General features: G+C 48.2%; 1 protein-coding gene across 3 annotated transcripts in view; it reads left to right on the top strand.

Moving 5' to 3' along the window:
- The window catches only part of ABHD2 (abhydrolase domain containing 2, acylglycerol lipase), a 67551-nt gene that overhangs the window by 17187 nt on the left and 30022 nt on the right, over positions 1–20342 (top strand). The window contains exons 2-3 of one of the 3 annotated variants that reach the window (XM_036355541.1): positions 1559–1655; positions 4612–4811. In XM_036355541.1, the coding sequence (XP_036211434.1) occupies positions 4618–4811 (194 nt within the window). In that variant the 5' untranslated portion in view covers positions 1559–1655; positions 4612–4617. Of the gene's footprint in view, positions 1–1549; positions 1656–4611; positions 4812–20342 lie in introns of all 3 variants that reach the window. The other 2 variants (XM_036355542.1, XM_036355544.1) reach the window with 2 other exon arrangements.

Raw genomic sequence — 20342 nt, 5'->3', positions numbered from 1 at the left:
GAGACTTGGGGCAAGGCTTTCATCTGTGACTCCTCTGTGTTTTCCGCACCATCCATTTTCTTGCTTGTCTGTCTCTCTCTCTCTCTCTCTCTCTCTCTCTCTCTCTCTCTCTCTCTCTCTCTCTCCTCTTCTGGCTTTCAAGTGGCACAGTGTGGTGGTTAAGACAAGGATCTCTGGAGCCAGATAGGAATCTTGGCTTCTCTGTCTACTAGCTGTGTGGCCTCGGGCAACTTACGCAAGTTTTCTATGCCTCACAAGGTGTGGTAAGGAGTCAGTGTGTTAATATGTGTAAAATACAAAGACCAGAGCTTGGCACACAGGGATATATAAACACCGTTCTCTCTGTCTTTTTTTTTTTTTGTCTCCTCTGCTGCTTTGAAAGGCATGGAGCCCTGGCTGGTTTGGCTCAGTGGCTAGAGCGTCGGCCTACAGACTGAAGGGTCCTGGGTTTGATTCCGGTCAAGGGCACATGTCCAGGTTGCGGGCTCGATCCCCTGGTAGGGGTATGCAGGAGGCTGCTGATCAATGCTTCTCTTTCATCATTGATGTTTCTATTTCTCTTTCCCTCTCCCTTTCTGAAATTATTAAAGATTTATTATTATTTTTTTAATCTTGAGAAGTATCCTATAAGAAAGGTACTATTTATTTTTTTTAAAAAAAAAAAATCTTTTGATTTTTTTACAGAGAGGAAGGGAGAGGGATAGAGAGTTAGAAACATCAATTAGAGAGAAACATCGATCAACTGCCTCCTGCACACCCCCTACTGGAGATGTGGCTATAACCAAGGTACATGCCCTTGACCGGAATCGAACCTGGGACCCTTCAATCTGCAGGCTGACGCTCTAGCCACTGAGCCAAACCGGTTAGGGCAAAATTTATTTTATTTTTTTAAATGAAAGGCATGGATCTCCAGCACAGTGGGCCTGGCTCTGGCTCTCCGTCTCACGGGAGCACTTTTAGCTCCTGGTTACTCTCCACAGCCAGCCTCCTGCCCCCAGTCTGCACCCAGACCCTCAGGCTGTGCGCACTCCCTACCCATTACTTCTAGTCTGTGCCCTTACTTTTCTTAGCTCAGATTTTTTTCCGCCATTGCTATATGTTTACAAGAGAAAGAGTCAACTGCTGTCTTTTTAAAATCAAATCAAATTTATTTTTTCCATCACCATTTGTCCCTGCTATGCCCTCTTCCACTTTCACCCACACCCCTGACAGCTGTGTTGACCTAACGCCTCATTAAGTTATGTCATTGGTTAGACAGAGACAATACCTTTCCGGCGTTTGTGAAGATTACGTTATGAGATAAAGGGTAAAAGCAGGGCGAGTTTGCTTTAGCCAGAGTTCTGAGCGCAGCAGATAACTTGTCCTGGAAACCAGAGAGAACCGCCACTCTGTGGGTTGCCAAAGGCTTCCCCCAGCAGGTTTGTTCAGCCGGCCAAGAGTGTGGCACACATGTTAATTACAGAAATTGTCTTTTTCCCTAAAGACTTGAAATGCAGAGAAACGGAAATGTGTTTGTATTTCAATTAAATTGCTTCCTTCTTGTCCCCAATCTTTTCAGCTTTTAGGTAAATCTGAATAAGAGATCTGACCTGCCCGGCCCAGCTGCACAACATTTCAAGTTCATATTCCCACCTAGAGAGGAGCAGAGTACATAGGTATGTATTGTCCAGACTCTTGTCCAGTTTACTTCTTTTTAAAAAAATATATATTTTTATTGATTTCAGAGAGGAAGGAAGAGGGAGAGAGAGATAGAAACATCCATGATGAGAGAGAATCATTAATCTGCTGCCTCCTGCAAGTCCCCTACTGGGGATCGAGCCCACAACCCAGGCATATGCCCTTGACCTTAATCGAACCTGGGACCTTTCAGTTTGCAGGCCAACGCTCTATCCACTGAGCCAAACCGGCGAGGGCTTGTCCAGTTTTACTTCTGCCACCTCCCCATGTTAGTTAGTAGTGAGTGAAAGCGGGGCGGAAAGGACCTATTTTATTTATTTTACTTTAATTTTTAAATATATTTTTATTGATTTCAGAGAGGAATGGAGAGATAGAAACATCAATGATGAGAGAGAATCATTGATCAGCTATCACCTGCACGCCTCTCACTGGGGATCAAGCCCGCAACCCGGTCATGTGCCCTTGACCGGAATCGAATCCAGGACCCTTCAGTCTGCAGGCTGACACTGTCCACTGAAGCCAAACCAGCTAGGGCTGTTTTATCTTTTTTATTTGATAAGTCTGCTCTGGACCAACAGGTAACTGATGAAGCCACCTGCTGCTTTCTCTGTTCTCTTCCCGACAAAGGGAGCAAGAAAGCCCGTCTCAGGTCCATAGCACCAGCGTCAGATCAGAGAAATTTTGGAGTTCCTGCTACATCTTGTTTTGAGCTCTTTCCTCACTAGACTTAAAGATCCATGTTAACAAGCTGAATCATCTTGGATGTTTGTTTCTCGTTGGCTTGACTTGCCCAAGTGGCAGGGCTCTGATGGGCTCTGATGAGGTGAAGGACCCTGGGCCATAGGTTGAATGCTGGCACTAACTGTAACCTTAGCCCTAACCCCTTGGAGAATTGATTAACCCTACAGACCCCCTCTCCAGAAAGTTGTACATTACACAGACTGCCACAGGGTTCGTGGGCCCTAGAATCCTTTAGGGACCCACACACTCCAAGTTAAGAATCCTGTTTTAGGCCCAGCTGGCATGGCTCAATGGTTGAGCATTGACCTATGAACCAGGAGATCATGGTTTGATTCCTGGTTGGGGCACATGCCCAGGTTACGAGATCAATCCCCAGTGTGGGGCATGCAGGAAGCAGCTGATCAATGATTCTCTCTCATCATTGATGCTTCTCTCTCTCTCCCTCTCCCTTCCTCTCTGAAATCAATAAAATATATATATAATTTTATTTTATTTTATTATTATTATTTTTTTAAGATACCTGTTTTAGGAATTCATAAGCAGCTAGTCGGTAGGGGGGACATATCTCCAGAGGTTGAGTTTCAGGGAAACTGTCAGCTCCTAAAAGTTCCAAGGTGGCTGCACTGAACGTGTAGTTAGCGGTCTAGCCTGGATGGGAAATCGTGTCAGATACATTTTTCAAAGTTGTTTTCTTGCCCTGATGGTGGACGGCGGGCGAAGGAGCTGCAAAGTTTGGTTGCCGCCCTCACTGAGTCGGGAGCCCTGCCAGAGAGCAGTGTGGGTAGGTCCTGCATTTGCCAAAGTCACCCTGAATGTAGAACAGGGCTCCTGCGCCCCCTCTGGCCTTGCTGTGGGCCTCGAGAGAGTTCCTTCTGTTATGCCCCCAACCTGTCTTTGGAGGCTGTTTTGTCCGGCCTGTCCTGTTCTGCCTGCACGGGTGGCCACCAGAGCTCTTGTGCTGTTTTTAGCAGAGGCTACTGAAGCCGTTCCAGGGGAAGCCGTTGCCATGGCTACCTTGGCTGGGAGAGTTCCCGTTTTCTCCTTTTTTGTTAGCTTGTGGTTTCCCTGATTTTTAAGGTGCCGGCTGACGTTCTGTTTTTTTGCTAAGCAGCAAGGAAAAGACTGGATTTTTGTTGCTTTTGTTGATGATGTTCGTTTTGTGTGTGGAGGTGTGTGCGCCCGCATGTGTGTCTTGGATACGAGCTAAAGCTACCTCAGAAGATGAACTATCAGGAGAGCTTGGGCAAAGCCAGATGCACATATGTAGTTTTCTTTTTTTTTTTTAATATATTTTATTGATTTTTTACAGAGAGGAAGGAAGAGAAATAGAGAGTTAGAAACATCGATGAGAGAGAAACATCGATCAGCTGCCTCCTGCACACCTCCTACTGGGGATGTGCCTGCAACCCAGGTACATGCCCTTGACCGGAATCGAACCCGGGACCTTTCAGTCCGCAGGCCGACGCTCTATCCACTGAGCCACACCGGTTTCGGCCATCTGTAGTTTTCTTACTCCAGTGTTTAGTTTTGGCTTAGCGATTGAATGTGGTCCGCTTTAGCCTCTTTTGTAACCGCAGGGGGCAAATTTGCTGAGCTTCCTTCCCCAGGAGCAGGGATCCCTGCCACTTGGGCTGGGTCTGAACTTTACACCGGTGCCCTGAGGAGCAGATGGCCAGTCAGGCCCAGGTGGCTCTATCTCATTCTGCTCTAAAAATAGAGACGGGGGCCAGCGGGCAGTACAGCCACACCTGGGGGCCATCGCAGTCCCATTTCACATCTGTGTCCCCGCTGTAAACGGGCCCTTCACACACCTGGCGCACCACCTGTGGGTTAAGCTGCAGGGATCCGAGGCTCCTGTGCACAGACCTCGCGGTACCACTCATCCTCTCTGGCGCCTTCTTTCTCCCACTCCCCAAAGGCTCCTGTTCTCAGCTTTTTCCAGTTTGCTTATCTTAGAAGGTTCATTAAATTTAAATAAAACAACACCCTACCCAGCTTATCAGTGCTCAGGACTGTTTGTGACTTGGGGTGTTGCCAGTCCAAGGGAGGCCGCGGGGTGCTGATGGCAGGCCGCCTGGGCGGGCCCGGTGGACACACCTGGATATGACACGCCACCGCTGGGTTTGTCGCCTCGCGTGCGGGCCCCACCCGCCTCCCTGAGCTCTGAAGCTAAGCCTGTGCCTCTGCCCCCAGGTCAGGATGAATGCCATGCTGGAGACCCCCGAGCTCCCGGCCGTGTTTGACGGGGTGAAGCTGGCCGCAGTGGCCGCCGTGCTGTACGTGATCGTCCGCTGTCTGAACCTGAAGAGCCCCACCGCCCCGCCTGACCTCTACTTCCAGGACTCGGGGCTCTCGCGCTTCCTGCTCAAGTCCTGTCCCCTTCTGACCAAAGAGTGAGTAGACCTCTTGCCTGCCGTAGGCCCGCCTGCTGAGCTGTTTGGCTTGAGTGATATTCAGAGAACCTTTTCCCGTGTGTCTTCAGGGCCACCATGTAAAACGGTGTCGTGGCTGACAAAATAGCCACAGTCTCCATGGAAGTCTGTGTTTTGAATGCCGGAGGGTAGGAGACAGAATCCGACCTTGGTTGCCTGGAGTCATCATTCATGACAAGGACGTTGCAGAAAACAGCGGTCATTTATTTTTAGGGAGATACAGAAAACTTGGACAACATTCTAGACCTTTATCAAATGGTCTGTTGCCAGTTCTGTTGCTAGGACTGAAAAACTATCCTTACCCCAAATCTATAATAATAAAAGCATCATATGCTAATTAGACCGGATGGCCGAACAGCGGAACAACCATCTGGACGACCCTCCAGACAAAGCCAGGGCTGTGAGGGCCAAGGCAGCCACCGGGGCTACAGGAGCTGAGCCCCTTGCACAAATTTCGTGCACTGGGCCTCTAGTTAATAAATTAAAGAGCATAGATTTATGAGTTGGGTACTCTCCATCTCTCTTATTGAAAAGTGGGCAGATGTTGGCTAAGAGGATCCACCGCCTAAATAGAATGCCTTAATTCCAAATGAGCCAGGGGTCCCTGTAACAGGCCAGGTCTATATATTGGGTGAGCACTGCTTCTGGGACAGGAAACCAGATTTGTAAAGTGTGCATTTTAGGTCACAGACTGTTTTCTTTTTTTAATACATTTGTATTGATTTCAGAGAGGAAGGGAGAGGGAGAGGGAGAGAGAGAGAGAGAGACAGAGAGAGAGAGAGAGAGAGAGAGAGAGAGAGAGAGAAACATCAATAATGAGAGAGAATCATGGATTGGCTGCCTCATGCCCGCCCCACACTGGGGATCCAGCCCACAACCCGGGCATGTGCCCTGACCAGGAATCGAACCATGACCTCCTGGTTCATAGCTCGACGCTCAACCACTGAGCCACGCCGCTGGGCACACAGACTGTTTCCAAGAGGCGTGCGGTTAAATGTTTTCCTGTTGAGGTCTTCATAATAACTGTGTCTTCCTTCAGGGCTCTGGCCAAGCCTCATGCACGAAGCATTCCGTATGCTTCCGGGTCTGGATGCCCCCATTTCTCCTCATTGCTCTTCACTCTGGGCCTCTTTAAGCTGAATCCATCCTGCCGGGTGCACCTCATCAGGCAGAAGCTGCTGGGGGGGCTGAATATTCACACTGTGCCCCTCAGTGTGTGACCATATTCAGTGGAGTGTCTAGCGCTCAGCGGGTACTAGCAGCCCGCTATCCTGATACGATCTCTCCCACCTCAGTGGGGGTTAGTGACACTGAGTGAATGACTCGCCTCTGAGAGCAGGCAAATGTGTGACAGACACGTCGGAGAACTTGGACCCTTGCTTGTCTTGTTTGACCGTCGAGTTCATTTTCACGTGCTGTTCGCCAAGGGTGAAGAGCCGTGTGGGCTTCGGGTGTTTTGTACATTCGTGTGCAATTTCCTCATAGTTGTCACAGTGATGTCATGACCCAAAAGTTACGATTAAGTCGAAAGAGACCTGTACCTGGATTGTGTTGCCTGATACTTGTGAAGTGCCACGTGCAGTGTGACGTCACCATGCTGAGGCGGCTCCATCCCAGTGGCTCCACACCAGAAGGTGGTGCCCAGAATCTGTATGCTTTTCAAATTGTCCAGCTTTCCCCCCGCCCCCAAATTGTAATGTAGATACTTCACTAATCTGGACTGGCAGCTAACATTTGCACCCACTTTCAGACTCAGTGGGACCCCAAAGCTAGACCCAGTTCCGCGGCCATCTCGTGTAGAGCTTTTGGAAAGCAAGGTGTTCAATCCCTATAAGTTTATTTTTATTTATTTATTTATTTTTTAAAAATATATTTTATTGATTTTTTACAGAGAGGAAAGGAGAGGGATAGAGAGCTAGAAACATCGATGAGAGAGAAACATCAACCAGCTGCCTCCTGCACACCCCCTACTGGGGATGTGCCCGCAACCAAGGTACATGCCCTTGACCTGAATCGAACCTGGGACCCGTCAGTCCCCAGGCCAATGCTCTATCCACTGAGCCAAGCCGGTTAGGGCAATCCCTATAAGTTTATATCGAGGTGACTGTAAATTTCCACCCACCATCGGGTCCTGGTGATCAGAGGGAACCGTGGAAAAGCTGCTATTTGTCCAGGCTCCTGAGAAACATCACAAAGTCTGATTCTATACTAGTAGCTCACAAAGCTGATTATGGCGGCTTTTGTGTGTGTTTTTATGCCTTTTTAAAAATATATATTTTCATTGATTTCAAAGAGGAAGAGAGAGGTAGAAACATCCATGAGGAGAGAGAATCATTGATTGGCTGCCTCCTGCACACCCCCCACTGGGGATTGAGCCTGCAACCTGAACATGTGCCCTTGACCGGAATCGAACCCAGGACCCTTCCGTCCGCAGGCTGACGCTTTATCCACTGAGCCAAACCAACTAGGGCTTACCTCTTTACTTGTTTTCCTTTAAAAAAAAATAACCCAGAGTCATTAAGTCTAATGATTTCCCTTTGCCTCATAGGCATTATGTCTTTTAATCCTCTTAACTTTGAGGTCAGATTCCTTTTCCCTTTCATACTTAAGGACAGGGAAACAGTAGCAGAGAGGAAAAGTGAACCCAAGTTTGTGATTCTGGACTTGGTTCCCTTCCTATCCATGGGGGAGGGGACTGAGACTGTTCTCGGGGTGCAGGTGAGAGAAGCGGCGGAGGGCAGCCAGGGGCCATCCTTAATGCATCTTCCGAGTGACCCTCTTTCTATTTTACTCCCTCTGTTGGAAGCCACTGTCCTCCATGCGCTTTCTCAGTCTTGAGTTTCTGAACACAGCCTCCCATCTATTTGAAGCCAAGGGCAGGAAGTACGTCTGTTAGGGGTAAAAGCGTTTTTCCGGCGACTTTGAAGATTTTTTTTTTGGAGGGAAACCTGTCTGCAGCCTGCACCAGCCATTGTCTGGTCTGGAAAGTGCAGCTAGCTGCCCTTGCTGGTGTGGCTCAGTGGATAGAGCATCAGCCTGGGGACTGAAATGTCCTGGGTTCAATTCCAGTCAAGGGCACATGCCCAGGTTGTAGGCTCGCTCCCCAGTGTGGGGTGTGCAGGAGGCAGCCGATCAATGATTCTCACTCATCATGGATGCTTCTATCTCTCTCTCCCTCTCCCTTACGCTCTGAAAAAAAAAAAAAATATATATATATATATATGTAAAGAAAGAGCCCTATACATATGTATATGTAAAGAAAGAGCCCTTTACATATATATATATATATATATATGTATATATATATATATATATATATATATATATGTAAAGAAAGGTGTGGGTCAGTGGGTAGCGCGTCGGCCTGCGGACTGAAGGGTCCCAAGTTCAATTCCGGTCAGGGCATGTACCTGGGTTGTGGGCACATCCCCAATAGGGGACGTGCAGGAGGCAGCCGATCGATGTTTCTCTCTATCCCTCTCCCTCTCCCTTCCTCTCTGTAAAAAAATCAATAAAATATATTTTAAAAGAAAGAAAGAAAGAAAGTGCAGCTAGCTGATTTACAACAGGCTGATGGCGTTACTCAGTAACCCTGACTGAAGCGGCCCGTGGTTATGAGTTATGTGCGGAATCAGAACATTTCCGCTTGCTGTTCTGTAATAAAAATAAAAAAAAACTTGATGAAAGTGAACAGTAAAAACAGGAGAAAGGGGATTTTTTTTCCCCCTGTCAGCACTCTAGTCAGTTTTTAAACCTGTCTTAAGGTAATCTGTCCTTAGGAATGAACCTTTTTCATGTCTGGAGGAAAACTCGGCTTAGATGGGGCGATGTGTTTCTTGTTCACTTAGCAACAGATCAATATTTACCTAGTGATTCATTTCTTATTCTCAAGACGTGTTTGCTTTCAGCGAAAACCGCAGGCTAAAAGCTCAGTTCAGAATTAGGAGAAAATGTCGGTGACGATACGAATCTCCATTTTTTTTTTTTCTGAATAAAAAAATTCAATGCATATTCATTTTTTTGAGCCGTCACTATAGTAAAATGCACAGACCTTAAGTGTGCAGCTCAGGGCCTTTTGATAGGTACTCGCCCGTGCAGCCACCATTCATTCCCTTGGGCTTTTACAGGAGTTTCCCGAGTCACCTCCTCTGGCCTCACCGGTCACAATGCCAGCGGAGTGGCTTCCTCAAGCAGGCCAGCACCAAGGCACGCGACAGCATGACCCCACCACCTGCCCAGCCCCCCAACCTGGCCTGCTCTCATTGCCATGAAGTGCCAGCCCCCCGGCCACCCCCAAAACCCCTCCTTTCTCTCTGCACCAAAATATCACTTATCCTGTAATTGAACTTCAATAGCATGACTTCTGAGAAACTTCCCCTGACTTCCCCCTACTCCTCGGTCAGAAGGAGCCCTTTTCCTTCTGTCTACTGGTGTTTCCCCAGCATGTAGCTTCCATGTCTGGTTAGCCCCATGGTCGGCAAATTGTGGCTCGCGAGTCTCATGCGGCTCATCGGCCCCTTGAGTGTGGCTCTTCCTAAGCCTTAGGAGTACCCTAATTAAGTTACTAACAATGTACCTACCTATATAGTTTACGTTTTAAAAATGTGGCTCTCAAAAGAAATTTCAATCGTTGTACTATTGATATTTGGCTCTGTTGACTAATGAGTTTGCCGACCACTGGGTTAGCCCACCCACCCTCTTTTATGGGAATTTGTGTCTGTCTCTTTTCTATCAGTAGAGCACATGTACCCCAAATGAAGAGCCACACTTTTTAAAAAAATATATTTTTTATTCAGAGAGAGAGAGAGAGAAACATCAATGATGAGAGAGAATCACTGATCAGCTGCCTTCTGCACGCCCCCTATTGGGGATGGAGCCTGCGACCTAGGCATATGCCCTGATTGGGAGTTGAACCGTGACCTCCTGGTTCATAGCCAGTGCTCAACCACTGAGCCACACTGGCAAGAGCCACACTCTTGATGAGACAGAACAGGACCCCTAGGGGTTCCCGATCCTAAGCGTAATGCTGTTCGTGTCGTATTTACATGGACAGATAGAGGTGAGGGTATATTTATTTTGGCAAATTCCAGGTGTGCTCTGGGAAAAGAAACCACAGTCCCCAGCCTATGTAGTCAGCACAGATGGGGCACACGAGAGTTTTGTTTATTGGGGAGTCACTACCCCGTCTCTGAAAAAACGATGGGTTGGTTGTTTTTGGTCTTAAGTCAGGACAACCCTCAGGTATAAGCAGAAAAGCAGTTTCAGCCTCCGCCCTTCCCATGGGCACAGCTGAAGCTTCCATTCACCAGGTCCTGATCGAAAGCAAAGAGGAGGCAGGAACCCCATCTCTGGGAACCTCCTATTAAAACTTCAATGTTCCCTGTGGAAAGCTAGGCCTGGTGCAGCTAAAGATACAGGCATTTAGGAGGCGAGTGATGGAGGGCTGAGCTTAGCCACAGCCTAGAAACAGATAGCGGGGGAGTTTTTATCGCGATACCTAGGAGCCCCTGCAGGGTCCGAAGGAGGGAAGCAGTGTGATCAAAGCCACTGCCATGGCCCTAGCTAGTTTGGCTCAGTGGATAGAGTGACTGAAGGATCCCGGGTTCGATTCTGGCCAAGGGCACATGCCTGGGTTGCAGGCTCGATCCCCAGTAGGGGGCGTGCAGGAGGCAGTCGATCAATGACTCTCTCATCATTGATGTTTCTATCTCTTCCTCTTCCTTCTTCTCTGAAATCAATAAAAAAAAATATATATATGTATTTTTTTTTTTTTAAAGAGAAATACTCTATAGGAAAGCACTACTAATTTGGAGGTCTGATTGTGCAATGTATGGATACACCCCCTTCTGGTCAGGTGGCCACCCTAGACCCCCCTCCCCCCTAGGTAGAATTTTGGGAGCCAGTACAGTTTATTTATAGTGAGTTAAATGAAAAGGATTTCATTATCTTGGGCTTAAATTCCTCCTAATTCCCTCTTGCTCACAGAGACATTCCAGATCAGATTTAGATCCTTTCCGCCTTGGCTGAACACTATAGCTTTGTCCTTTTTATAGGATAAACTCGTAATTGCCAAGAGTCTTAATACCATTGACCTGACTTGGCCCGTTTTAAGAACTGTGCAAATACTTCCCTAGATGCGTGTGGTAAGCCATTAACCACTGATAAGCGGATCTGTGGCCCCTGGTGCCCGGGTTATAGGCACCAGACCTTCAGGGCACATTTACCTGGGAACTTCCGTTGTAAGAGAGTTCTCAAAACATGAAAGACTCAAAAATCATCTTTATTGAGACCAGGGATTGATGGTTAGCATCGGTGAGGTCGCATTCTCAAGTGACTTCATCCTGAAATTGCCTGTGTTTCTGATGAAATAGCCCAAATCCATACTGTCAGGGGAAAAAGGTTGAGTTGCTAAACCTGGGCTACTGTCCCCTGGACCTAGACTAGCCAGATGCCCAGTTTTCCCAGGGCTGATAGGATCCCAGAATGGCGACTTTTCAGTGCTAAACCGAGGAAATCCAGACAGGGATGAGTTGCTTATCTCTCTCTCTCTTTCTCTCTCTCTCTCTCTCTCTCTCTCTCTCTCTCTCTCTCTCTTTCTCTTTAATCCTCACCCGAGGATATTTTTCCATTGATTTTTAGGGAGAGTGGAAGAGAGAGGGAAAGACAGAGAGAAACATCAGTGTGAGAAAAACACACTGATTGGTCGCCTCTTGCACGAACCCCGACCAGGGCCCGGGCCAGGGAGGAGCTTGCAACCGAGTATGTGCCCTTGACTGGAATCAATACATGCAGGCCGATGCTGTATCCACTGAGCCAAACCAGCTAGGGTGTGTTTGTTTGTCTGTTAATGCTTGCCTTCTCTATTATTCACTGTCTTCTGCTGTCATTTGGGGGCGGGTGTTTAGGTTTGATTCGATTTCTGGATGTTTCCATCTGCACTGTCCCTGCTTGAGCAGGTCACTCACCCCCTAGGCCATCCCAGCCAGAGAGGGAAGGGCCACCATCTTGGAGTCTGTTAGGGGGCTGGGCTGAGGAAAGCATCTCCCGGGTTCGTAAGGAAATCTGCCTCCTCTACAAAATTCTAGGAAGCGAAGCTGTCACTGATACAGAACGCCATCATCCTTGACCCATTGATTTTTCCCAGGGCCGTATGAGATGCCATCCCTGTGACCACCCAACGACTGACTGCCTAGCAGTGCCCTCTCCCCAGGCCCGTGTGCTCCTCGGAGCTCTTCATCTGGCCCAGGCAGCCGCCTGCCATGCCGTGTCACCCCGTGCCCTGTCACCGTGAGCCCTGGAAATGAGTCACCCGGGTGGCAGCTTGTGAACCACCTCAAGGCCCCTCCCTGTGTCAGCATCTAATCATAGAGTCTGGGCTCTAGGTCAGCGTGGGCACATGGCGTCAAGCCAGGCGGCTTAGCTTCTGAGGTGGCCATTAAGAGTCTCAAATGCAGAGTGGTTGGGGAGGCCCCCCTGGAGGTCATGGTTCGTCCAGAACCCCCTGTGGCCGCCCAGGTAGGGAGAGGCCATGCAAAGCAGCAGCTGATATATTTTTCCATTTTTTTACCGGCTACTGATGCCGTTGCCGCAGCCAGCCTACCTATCCGGTGACATGTCGTACCAGTCTCCTGCCAGCGAGACCCTGGCCTGGTGTTTTCAGCCTGATCATAAAACCTCAAACAGTAATTCCTCATTAACAGGAAGTAAGAAACTCCATGTATGTTTTACGTTGTGAAATCTGCCAAGCCATAACAGTATGGACTTTTCCTTGTTTGTTAATGCTTACCTTCTCTATTATTCACTGTCTTCTGCTGTGCATTTGGGGGTGAGTGTTTAGGTTTGATTCGACTCTTGGATGTTGCCCATCTGCACTTGGCATTTCATTAAAGTATTCTCAGTGAAAAATAAATATGTATGCATATAAGTCAGTCCATTCACATTAAGTAACCTGTTCTCCTAGTCCAGGGGTGGGCAAACTTTTTGACTCGAGGGCCACAATGGGTTCTTAAACTGGACCGGAGGGCCGGAACAAAAGCATGGATGGAGTGTTTGTGTGAACTAATATAAATTCACAGTAAACATCATTACATAAAAGGGTACGGTCTTTTTTTTTTTTTTTTTTTAGTTTTATTCATTTCAAATGGGCCAGATCCGGCCCACGGGCCGTAGTTGCCCACGGCTGTCCTAGTCTGTCTACTGTCTGTATGCCACACTCAGTCACACACACACACACACACACACAAAATCTATATATATAAAAAGCCAGCGACTGGAACACCAGAACGAACAGAATGACCGGAATGACTGCTCATTATGACGCCCACTGTGGCCGGGCCAACTGGCCCTATCAGGGCGGGTCCGGCCGGCCAACCACCTGTGGCCCCTCTCCCCAGCCAGCCCCACCCCTGGCTGGCCCTCCTACCATCAGGGGTGGGACTGACGAACCTCCCGCGCCCCCTCTCAGCCAGCCCGGCCCGATCTGCCCCCATTGGGGCGGACCGGCCTGACCCCACCCTTGCACAAATTCGTGCACTGGGCCTCTAGTTCTTTCATATTTTCTTCCACCTTCTCTGTCCATCAAATTCCTACATCCCTCAAGGCCTCCTGACATCCTCGCTCCCCCAGCATTTTATTTTACCCCTCGGCTGTCCCCTTGGCTCCTGCAGGGGAATGTAACCATATCTCCCCATCTGTCTATCTGTCATCATCACTAACTGTATTCTGGGAGGCTGAAGGACAGACTGTCTTAAATTCTCTGTATTGACTATGGTCGCTGCTTCCCACAGGCAGTGCTCACCAATGTTGGTAGATGGCTTAGGTAGGAACCTCTGTGAGTAAGTGTCAGAATGAGTGACTAAGCTGAGTGACAAGGAGTGTGGAGAAGGGGAGATGGCTCTGTGGGAGCTTCTGTGCTGAGGTCACCGGTGGGTAGTGTGGATAATGGAATGGCCTTGGGCTTGGGAGGAGTGGGCTGAGTCACGGATGGCTGAGAGTTTCTGAGAGCTGAGAGAAGAATAGAGTCATTGACAGAAATAGAGAAGTCAAATGAGGAAGCTGTTTTCTCAGGGAAAGTTGTGTCTTTTGGGACACACTGTGGGATGGGCAGGTGGGCAGGTACAAATGGGGCAGTAGAACTTAGGTGTGAGCCTAAGGCCAGACTGCAGATTCCAAATCAGCAGCCGCAGGGAGAGGAAGGCAGGGTGGGGAGAGAAACCGGAGGACTGCTGGCTGTGGCAGGTGGGGTGGGAGGAGGAGCCAGCCGGTCAGCCAGAGACGAAGAACAGGGAGGTGGAGGACCAGGAGCCTCTAGCGTCATGGAAGGCAGAGAAGGAAGGCATTGAAGAGGAAGGTGCTAGAAACCACAGAAAGTTAGGACAAATGAGCACTGAGCAAAGAGGGGCCTTCGAGCTGTGTTCTCACTGCCCATTAGTGCCTTGCGCATAGTAAGTGTCCAATCAGTATTTATTGAGTGAATACATAGGTCATAAATAAAGGAGTAAAAACATTGATCCTGCTACTATGAAGTTAACTCTAACAAATCGTTCTTTAAAATACATTTTTATTGATTTCAGAGAGGAAGGGAAAGGGAGAGAAAGATAGAAACATCAATGATGAGAATCATCAATTGGCTGCCTCCTGCACGCCCCCCACTGGAGATCAAGCCCGTAACCCAGGCATGTGCCCTGACCAGGAATTGAACCATGACCTCCTGGTTCATAGGTCAGCGTTCAACCACTGAGCCACACCGGCCGGGCTCAAACAAATCATTTAAACTAGGGTAAAAGCTAAACTTTAAAAGTGGCAAATCAAGTACATTTTTTCTTCACTCCTTCCTGAGTCTCCACTAAAATGATACTGTAGGGTAAAGTCTCAAGAACATAGAATAGGAGAGGAGATGGGAGCAGATGGACAAGTGGACACCGACCTATAGACTAGAGGAAGCAGACCCACAGCCTGCGGAGGGGAGGCCCTCAGGTGTGAGACTGATTTTGAAGGCTTGGGAACGGGAGGCTCCAGGGACCTCTGAAGATGGGGTGTGAAATGTGTCTGAAAGCGGGAAGATTGGTGTTAAGTTTCCCAGTCTCCCCCCCCATCTCACACGGCCAGGTGACTGCCTACCTCTGCTCCTGCAGATGGAGGGTGGAGGCGAGGCACCAGGCCATAGCGTCTGCCCATGGAGGGTGCCCAGCCACAACCAAGGAGATGGGAGGGTTTCCCCCTGGGGAAATGGACCAGCCAAGAGATTTGGGGCGGGGGGCCCTCTAACACAGTAGCTGGAGCCCGCAGATTGGCAGGCGCTGCCTATGTGGGCAGACAGCTCTGCATCTGCTTCTTACTGCCTCACCCTGCAGTATGAGCAGAAAACCAGGAGTCACTGGATGTCTGAAGAAAGCCTCAAACATGAAAGACAAAAATACACAGCAAGCAGATGAAGTGGAGGATGCACAATGAAAGGAACCAAACTCAGCTTGAGCAGGAAAACCTGTAATGAGCATGCTCAGAGAGATGCAGGATCTGTGGCAAGAGGAGACCATAGAATGCGAACACTCCGAACAGGGGGAGCTTTTGGAGGAGAGAGGAAAAGATTTCATAGAGGGATTAGAAAATAAGAAGGAAGGTCTCTTCCAGAAAGTAGAAAAAGAGGACAAAAGAGGAACGTGGAAGAGAAATTAGAGAATCAGTCCAAGAAATCCAATACCTAAGTAACAGTAGTTCCAGAAAGGGGCTAGAGAAAGTGGTGGGAAAGAAATGACCAAAGAAACATCCCTTAGCTGTGCAGAGTGTAGGCCCTGAAACTCCAGGTTCCAAGGCTCTCTGAGACCCCAGCCGGGGTCTCGGTGAGCTGTTTCCAATTGATGTGAAGTAAAACAGAGGCCCCTGAATATGCATGTCATCCTTCATAGTTTTAAAAGTTGTATATCATTTATTGCTAACTAGAGGCCCGGTGCACAAAATTCGTGCAAGAGTAGGCCTTCCTTTCCCTGGCTGCCAGCACCAGCTTCCCTCTGGCACCCGGGACCCAGGCTTCCCTTGCAGCCCCGGCTTCGTCTGGAAGGTCATCCGGAGGTATGTCTGGAAGGATGTCCAGTCTAATTAGCATATTACGCTTTTATTATCCTGTATAATAAAAGGCTAATATGCAAATTGACCGAATGGCCAAACAACCAGTGGCTATGACACACACTGACCACCAGGGAGCAGACAATCAATGCAGGAGCTGCTCCCTGGTGGTCAGTGTGCTCCCACAGCAGGAGCGCCACTCAGCCAGAAGCCGGGCTCACAGACTGGCGAATGCTGCAGTGGTGGCGGGAGCACTAAGGATGTCAGCTGCAGCCCTAAGGATGTCTGACTCCCTGCTTAGGGAGGCCTAAGCCTTCAGTCAGACATCCCCCGAGGGCTCCCAGACTGCAAGAGGGCACAGGCCAGGCTGAGGGGACCCCCCACCCCCCGAGTGCATGAACTTCATGCACTAGGCCTCTAGTTATAGATAATAAGTATGAGCCCTGACACCAGCCATTGTCTTTTGCATTTGTCCTTCATGTGTAAAGAGAGATGGACTTTGCTTTTTAGAACTTTCTAGAACCTGCTTATTTCTGTGGTTTTGCAATGCTCTCCTGGGGTGTGGACAAGAATGGAGACATGGTGCTTAAGCTGCTGTGAGTTTTCACGAGGGTGGGGTGGTTGACCATTTGAGGAAATATTTTTCTGTGTTCTCATGCCACGGGCGAGGGCTGCTGTTCCGGCGGGGCTAGCCCACAGCCATGGACAGTGGCTTCTTTCAGCAGTTGTACCCGTGACAGCCCCAGGGCGGCTGCAGCGTTTCCTTCCTCTGCCATTTCTGCTCAAGGCTCAAGCAGTGTTTCCCCATAGCTCTCTCCGTCAAGGTCACCGTAGAATCTGCAACCTTGTTTTCTCCTTCAGTGTCGCCCTTGCTATCAGTAGGCTCCTGTGTTTATCAGAGTAAATTTAGAATAGTTATATATCTCATAAGCATCCTTAACCCCTTTATTTTATAAAACCGGTCATACATTTACATTAAAACACTCCCCCAGCCACCATCCAGTTCCCTTCAACTAATGTTTCCAGTTTCATGATTGCAAAAACAGCAGTTACACACACACACCCCTTTTCCTTTTATTGCACAAATAGCAGTATGCTATATACTCTCACCTTGCTTTTCTTCATGAAATAGCCCTGAGTCTTCCATAAGAATATAGGAATAGCTAGCTTCCTCCATTTATGTCTTGGCTGCTTAGTGTTACATAACAGATTGTCATTTGCCCGGCCAGCATGGCTCAGTGGTTGAGCATTGACGTACGAACCAGGAGGTCACAGTTTGATTCCCTGTCAGGGCACATGCCCAGGTTGTGAGCTCGATCCCCAGTGTGGGGCGCAGGAGGCAGCTGATTAATGATTCTCTGTCATCATTGATCTCTCTCTCTCTCTCTCTCTCTCTCTCTCTCTCTCTCTCTCTCTCCCTCCCTCCCTCCCTCCCTCCCTCCCTCCCTCTCTAAAATCAACAAAAATATATTATAAAAGTAGACTGTCGCTTGTCTAACCAGTTTCCTAATGGGAGGTTTTATTTATTTCCAACCTTTTGCTTCCCGGTGCTGCACAATAGATAATTTTGTACTTATATCACGTGCACCTGTGTCAGTGTAGGGTCAACTGGATGCTGGCCCAGAGGTTGTGTGCCTGGGAAATTTTGTTGCTCCGTCCCCCCAGGCGTCTCCTGTCCCCACAGGCACCGAATGAGTGTCTGTTTCCCCGAAACCTTGCCAACATGAGGGGTTCGTCTACTTTTTGATATTCAATCTGATAGGCAAAATTTTTTTTCTCACTATGGTTTTAATTTGCATGTCGCTTCTGAAAGAGGCTGTGCCTCTTTTTTATATTTAAAAACTATTTGTATTTCCTTTTCTGGTAACACTCACCCATTCATTTGATGGTCACTGGTCTTTTCCCCAATCATTTGAGAGAGCCCTTTATGGACTAGGGAAATTCGCCTTTTGTGCTATGAGTTGCAAATATTTGTTTTCAGTTTGTCATTTGTTTTTTCACTTTGCCCGTGGTGGTATTTGCACTCCGAATTTTACAAAATGTTTGCATAGTCAAACCTTTCGGTTCTTTCTTTTATGGCTTCTGGGATTTCTGTTTTATTCAGAAAGGTCTTCTTCATTGTAGGATTATGAAAAAAGCTCTACACGTCTAGTATGGTTCCATTTTCTATGTTGACATGTTCGATCCCTCTGGAATTTATATTGGTGTGAAGTGTGGCTCTAACTTAGTATTTTTCTAGATGCTACCCTTTGCCCAACGCCATTTAATAGAAAAGCCATCATTACCCCATTTATTGAAATGCCATCTTTTTCTTGTACTAAATTTCAGGATGTATTTATACATATTTCAGTACATTCTGGTCTGTTGATAATCCTGAATATATAGACTATTAGCATATTTGTAGCTTTAAATGTGTTTTATTATGGACAGTGGGGGCAGTGCTAGTACCCCTTCAAGACTAACAAAACTGCCCTAACAGGTTTGGCTCAGTGGATAGAGCGTCGGCCTGCGGACTGAAGGGCCCCGGGTTCGAATCCGGTCAAGGGCATGTACCTTGGTTGCGGGCACATCCCCAGTAGGGGGTGTGCAGGAGGCAGCTGATCAATCTTTCTCTCATCGATGTTTCTAACTCTCTATCCCTCTCCCTTCCTCTCTGTAAAAAATCAATAAAATATTTTTTAAAAAGACTAACAAAACCAACATTTTAAGAACCCATCTTTTTTCTAACATCATTGCTTGCCAGTTTCTGAATTCTTTTCTGCACATCAACGAAAGGGACATATGCTCATTTAATCAGTAACTTAATCCTCATAGTCAACTCTTTTTAAAAAAAATATATTTTTATTGATTTCAGAGAGGAAGGGAGAAAAGGAAAGAGGGATAGAATAATCAATGATCAAAGAGAATCATTGACTGGCCGCCTCCTGCACGCCCCCTACTGAGGATCGAGCCCACAATCCAAGCATGTGCCCCTGATGGGAACTGAACCCAGGACCCTTCAGTCCGCAGGCTGACGCTCTATCTGCTGAGCCAAACCAGCCAGGGCCTCATAGTCAACTCTTGATTCCAGTGTTCTTTTTCTTTTAAAAAATATATTTTATTGATTTTTTACAGAGAGGAAGGGAGAGGGGTAGAGAGTAAGAAACATCGATGAGAGCGAAACACCGATCAGCTGCCTCCTGCACACCCCTACTGGGGATGTGCCCGCAACCCAGGTACATGCCCTTGACGGGAATCGAACCTGGGACCCTTCAGTCCGCAGGCCGACGCTCTATCCACTGAGTCAAACCAGCTAGGGCTGATTCCAGTGTTCTTAAAGGGCATTCCATCTAGATAATATGGGAACTTCACAGGAGGTATTCAAGCTTCCCCGCACTAGGAATAATAGCAGATACGAGGTGAGTTTTCAGCACTCATCTTCCCTCTCCCCTGCCCCAGCATAGATTTTTGAGGTGGTCTTGTGTCGAGAAGGGACGAAGAGGCAATCCTGGGTTAGCCGGAAGGGTAGACCATTGACATCTATGTGCGTGTTCTGTAAACACAAGAGGAGTGAGCTGGGGAGACAGGGACAGATCAAAGGTGTCCTGTGTGCTGTGCGTCAGCATACGCCCTGTTTGGTTAGCACTGGCGGTTTTCTCAAATCCTCAGTTAGCAATAGGAAAGGTGAGGTATCTTCTGTGGACAGGCTGGGCAAGCAGGCTGAGTGGAGGAGCAACCAGTCAATGATTCTCTTTCATCATTGTGAGCGCCTGCTATGGGCTCTGGGGGCCGCGCTGCAGTCTCCTCATTAGGCAACTGGCAGTTGACTGGCTCTTTGCAGGACTAGTTCTTCGGTGGGTGGCATTTGTCGCCTGAACCCTGGAGGCTCATAAACTCCAAGCCCATGTAGAGCACAGTGTCAAAACCAGGTTGAGCCTGGCCAGCATGGCTCAGTGGTTGAGCCTGGACCAATGAACCAGGAGGTCACAGTTTGATTCCCGGCCGGGCACATGCCTGGGTTGCAGGCTTGATCCCCAGTAGCGGGCGTGCAGGAGGCGGCTGATCAATGACTCTCTCTCATCATTGATGTTTCTCTCACTCCCTCTTTCTTCCTCTCTGAAATCAATAAAAATATATTTAAAGAAAATAAAACACCAAGTTGAGACCCAGGGAGAGAGGGCTGTGCTTTTGGGAGGAGTCTGGCCAGTCCTGAACGCTGTTTGTGGAACAGGTAGAGGATGGGATCGGATACGTTTACCATGTGAATAGAATTCTGAGGCATTTTAACTGGTTTCCTCTGTACTTGAAAATGGAGTTTATTTTGTCTGGTGGTGGTTTTTTTAAGCAGTTTTATTGTAACTCACTTGTGCGCCTGTTCTTCCGACATTTGGGTTTCATAACTCACACAATGGGTCACCGAGGTGACAGCTTGCCCTGTGGCCTCTGGCCCAT

This window comes from Myotis myotis, unplaced genomic scaffold, assembly GCF_014108235.1.
Source record: "Myotis myotis isolate mMyoMyo1 unplaced genomic scaffold, mMyoMyo1.p scaffold_m19_p_23, whole genome shotgun sequence".
NCBI lineage: Eukaryota > Metazoa > Chordata > Mammalia > Chiroptera > Vespertilionidae > Myotis > Myotis myotis.
The sequence above is the reverse complement of the archived record's forward strand: the minus strand, read 5'-3'. Positions and strand labels throughout refer to the sequence as shown.